Source organism: Rhododendron vialii, chromosome 4a (assembly GCF_030253575.1).
Source record: "Rhododendron vialii isolate Sample 1 chromosome 4a, ASM3025357v1".
Classification (NCBI taxonomy): Eukaryota; Viridiplantae; Streptophyta; class Magnoliopsida; order Ericales; family Ericaceae; genus Rhododendron; species Rhododendron vialii.
In genome coordinates, this window is record NC_080560.1 from 36,378,184 (window position 1) to 36,382,342 (window position 4,159).

At 40.3% G+C, this 4,159-nt stretch overlaps 1 protein-coding gene across 1 annotated transcript; it reads left to right on the plus strand.

Moving 5' to 3' along the window:
• The first annotated feature begins 2,218 nt into the window (after positions 1-2,218).
• On the plus strand, positions 2,219-3,820 carry LOC131324098 (RING-H2 finger protein ATL16-like). The gene has a single exon (XM_058355924.1). It carries the CDS (start codon positions 2,545-2,547, stop codon positions 3,658-3,660), a length of 1,116 nt encoding a protein of 371 aa, XP_058211907.1. The 5' UTR covers positions 2,219-2,544; the 3' UTR covers positions 3,661-3,820.
• The last annotated feature ends 339 nt before the right edge of the window (positions 3,821-4,159 follow it).

Consider the following 4,159-nt stretch of genomic DNA (forward strand, 5'->3'; position numbering starts at 1 on the left):
TGAACTCCGATCAATTTGCGTGTGAAGTAAAACCCATCAAACAACTGGTCTAACACGAGCTGATTCCCTTTCCCTACCCCAGATCTAATTGAGTTCACCTTTTGTGCATATCCTCTCCACACGTATTTGACTTTTTGCATATCCTATGTCCACAGTCCACACTCAATATCTGGCCTTTGTGGAAAAATGTTTCCTTGTCCGGGCCCCCACCCAAACGTGGATGGTGGATGATTCCATTTTTTTCTTCAAAAAGATATGCTTTTGGGTTGGTTTTTTTCTTCGGAAGATTTGAAAGTGAAACAGGGGGAAGAGGAAATTTGTTGTGAAAGCAAGCAAGTACTCTCTCGGTCCTAATTTAAATGTCCACTACGATTTTGCGTATTATTTTTAACGGTTTATATCTCTCAATACATATTATGTTTTATGTTTTTAAAATTATTGTCTTATAAAAATAATTGAGATCTACTACTATCAAATAAAATCTATATTGCATATTTTTAACAATATACATTAAGAGATACAAGCAACTGAAAATCACACGCGAAGTAATTAAAGTCATGTCTTGTATCGGAACCCAAAGTGCTCAGTGGTGGGTTGCATGTGCATTTAAGAGACTTTTTTGGGTGCATTAAATCTAGTGATATCACGAGGGATAAGAAACATGACTTGTGAACAAACTATGAAACTAATTAACAAAAGGAATTCTAAACTGATCATTTGATACTAGAATGGATCCGAGGGCAACTTTGGCCATGGCAAATGAAAGGGAACACTTCCCCAACGAGTGTTGCTTCTTTTTTTTTTTTAATAAAGGAACAGCCTTACAGTCAAGTCACTATATATGGACCCAATTGCGCAACCCAAATCTTCAAGTGAGCTAGCGCGGCCACACCAGTTATGACTCCCCGCTTACTGTAGGGTACTCAACCGGTGGAAATTAAGGAAATCAAACTCCAAACTTTGAGGAGTACTCTCAAAGCCTGAGCATCCGTGCGAACCACTGGAGCAATTCCTAGATGCGTACAGCTCTGGCCCGACAATTTCAAGCTATGAAGCTAATAAAAAGATGATCAGTTCGGCTTCTGTGCAAGTTTTGCGACGTCAATAATTTTACAAAATTTCAAGCTATGAAGCTAATAAAAAGATGATCAGTTCGGCTTCTGTGCAAGTTTTGCGACGTCAATAATTATTGTAAAATCGGAAGCTTATGGTTCGGTTGCTCATAAAAACAGTAACAGGAGAATTTTTTTTTTGATGCCGGGTGGTATCCGAGAGGCACATTTGGACTGTTCAAAAATGTGTTAGATAGCTCAGATTGAAACCTTCTCTCCTCTCGCCCCACCATTCTCCCTCATTTTTCTCTCTTCAAATTCGAGCCTTCCAAAACCGATATGGACGGTCCGGATGCGCTGCTCGGGCACCACATGGTGCCCGCTTGCTCGGCACCCAAAAATTCCACGAGTAACTGACCCTTTGATATTATTGTGGTAGAGAACTCTAGAGTTTTTGAATTACAAAAAATTGCTAACGCGACTAAATTATATTCCAGTCTTGGACTACAATCTTGAGTTGAAAATGTAGGCGAGGGTGACAATCTTGAAAGGAAAGAAATTGATGAGACATAAAATGGAGTTGCCTGATCGATAAATGGGATTGGAATATTGACTTAAAACGTCCAATCAGAAAATATAATCAAAAGAGGGAAAAATCTTAAGGGTTTAGGGAAGTTGATAATCTCCCCACTTATGTTAAACTAGTTTGACATTTAGTAGAAATATAATTTAACTAATGGAATTTAAGTCATCTGGGTGTTGGCGAGAATAACTAACCGAAAGAGAAATTTTTTAGAGAAAAACCTTTCTCGCCAACCTTACAAAAATTTTCTATTCAAAGTCTCAGAATATTTCACCAACTACGTACCTCCTACCCATCTAATTTCCTCAGTTTTCTCTCTCCATAAATTAACTTCCAATCCCATTCCCATTCAATTCCGACGTTTCTATTTCCCCTTCAATAACACCCTCTTTTAATGCGCACCATTCTGAGTACTCTCTCTCTCTCTCTCTCTCTCTCTCTCTCCAACCCACTGTACTCCCCCTATGAGATCAGAAAAACACCTGTTTTCCTCTTTGAAAACAATCCCTTTAAAGAACTTGTGATCTAAACAGATCTCTCTCTCTCTGATCAAAAAAAAAAAAACAGATCTCTCTCTCTCTCTCTCTCTCTCTCTCTCTCTCTCTCTCTCTCTCTCTTCAATCCACTACCCTTGCTACGACACTAGCATCACTTGACGACCCATTTCTCCTCACTCATTCACATCAAAAACCCATCTCTCCATTTCTCCAAAAACAACCGAATTCACCAACTTCTTATAAAAAGCAGAGACTCTCAGTTGTTCAATTTTGCGACTTTTTATTTTGTTGTTTTTTCTTTTTTCGTTCTTTGTTTTGTTCGTCATTTGTTGTATATGTCATTTTCAGGCTTATGGACCGCACAATTTGTATTTGATTTTATCAATATAAGTTGTGATTTTCCAAACAGAAAATGGATCTGGTAAACAAGAAGTACCTAATCCACCTATCAGAATCTCTCTCCCCACCCAACAGCCCCCCAGACTGGGAACCCCTGCACTCCTCCAACTCCAGTTTCCCTATCCTCGCCGTTGCGATCATCGGCATTTTCGCCACCGCAATCTTGCTCGTCAGCTACTACGTTTTCGTAATCAAATGCTGCCTTAACTGGCACAGAATTGATCTCTTAAGCCGGTTCTCTCTCTCGAGAAACCGACGCCGTGGCGACCAGCTCACCGTGGGGCTGTTCTCTCCGAGAGTGCAGCGAAGGGGGCTGGAGGAATCCGTGATCCAGTCCATCCCGGTGGTTCAGTTCAAGAGAGAGAACGGGGAGTTTTTTAGAGAGAGAAGCTTCGGCGAATGCGCGGTTTGCTTGAACGAGTTTCAAGAAACGGAGAAGCTGAGGAAAATACCAAACTGCTGTCACGTGTTCCATGTCGACTGCATTGATGTTTGGTTACAGGGGAATGTCAACTGCCCTCTTTGCAGAACAAGTGTTTCCATTTCTATCCCATCCCAGTTTCCACTAACCCCGAATAGTCCGAACAAGGATAATTTCGCCGGCCGGGACGAAGAATACGTGGTGATTGAGTTGGGTGATCAGGGTTCTGGTCGCCAGACGTTGCTTGGAGCGCAAGAAAGGTCAGTGGCTTCGGGATTAGCCGAGGTGCACGTAAACAGGTCCGGACAGTCAGAGAGGTCCAACGAAAGGTTGAATTCAAGGGAACAACCCGACACGTCGACTAGTCCTTTCCGGAGGAAATTCGGACCGAAGATCGCGCACAAGAAATCGAAGAAATTTAGCCATGTTTCGAGCATGGGGGATGAGTGCATTGACACCAGGAGGGAGAAAGATGAACGGTTCGAGATCCAACCGATACGGAGATCATTTTCAATGGATTCGGCTAACGACAGGCAATTGTATTTGGCAGTTCAAGAGATTATTCAACAGAAGAAGAATGGGAATGGTGAGGAAACTGGTTTAGGGGATGGGGGTAGTGGCAGCAACAGAATACGAAGATCAATGTTTTCATTTGGGAATGTAAGGGGATCTAGAAGTGCAATTCTTCCAGTTGATTTGGAACCATAGGATACTTTTATTTTTCATTGATATATAGTATATTTTTTGTTTCCTTGTTGTATTTGATCATGTAGGTGTAGTGATAGTAGAGTTTGTTTAGAAGCAGAGATAGTTTTTATATCATTTGTAGCCACAAGTTTAATTCAATTTGAAAGATTGTTAATAGCAAGATGTGGCCCTGTTTAGTTGTTTATGAGTTTAGGGTCTCATCCTGCTAAGCGAAATAAGTACTTATTCGAATACTTATTTATTGAAATTGAAATAAAGATGATGTATTATGAGAGGAGTTAAAATTCTTTCCACCATAGCCCGTTACAAGTCCCACCAAATATTTTTTGTTATAATCTGAACCATTCATTTTGTAGAACCCATATAATAGTATATGCGCGCAAAAAATGAGTTTGGTCGGACATCAATAGATATATTAAATTTGAATTTCGGTTTAGGAAATGGACTGCCATAAACAATTTAACTTCAAAATCTATGACCCTCCATTCTAAAAAAAAGT

Coding starts and splice junctions, on each gene's coding strand:
- LOC131324098 (XM_058355924.1), top strand. CDS start 2,545: ATGGATCTGGTAAACAAGAAGTACCTAATCCACCTATCAGAATCTCTC.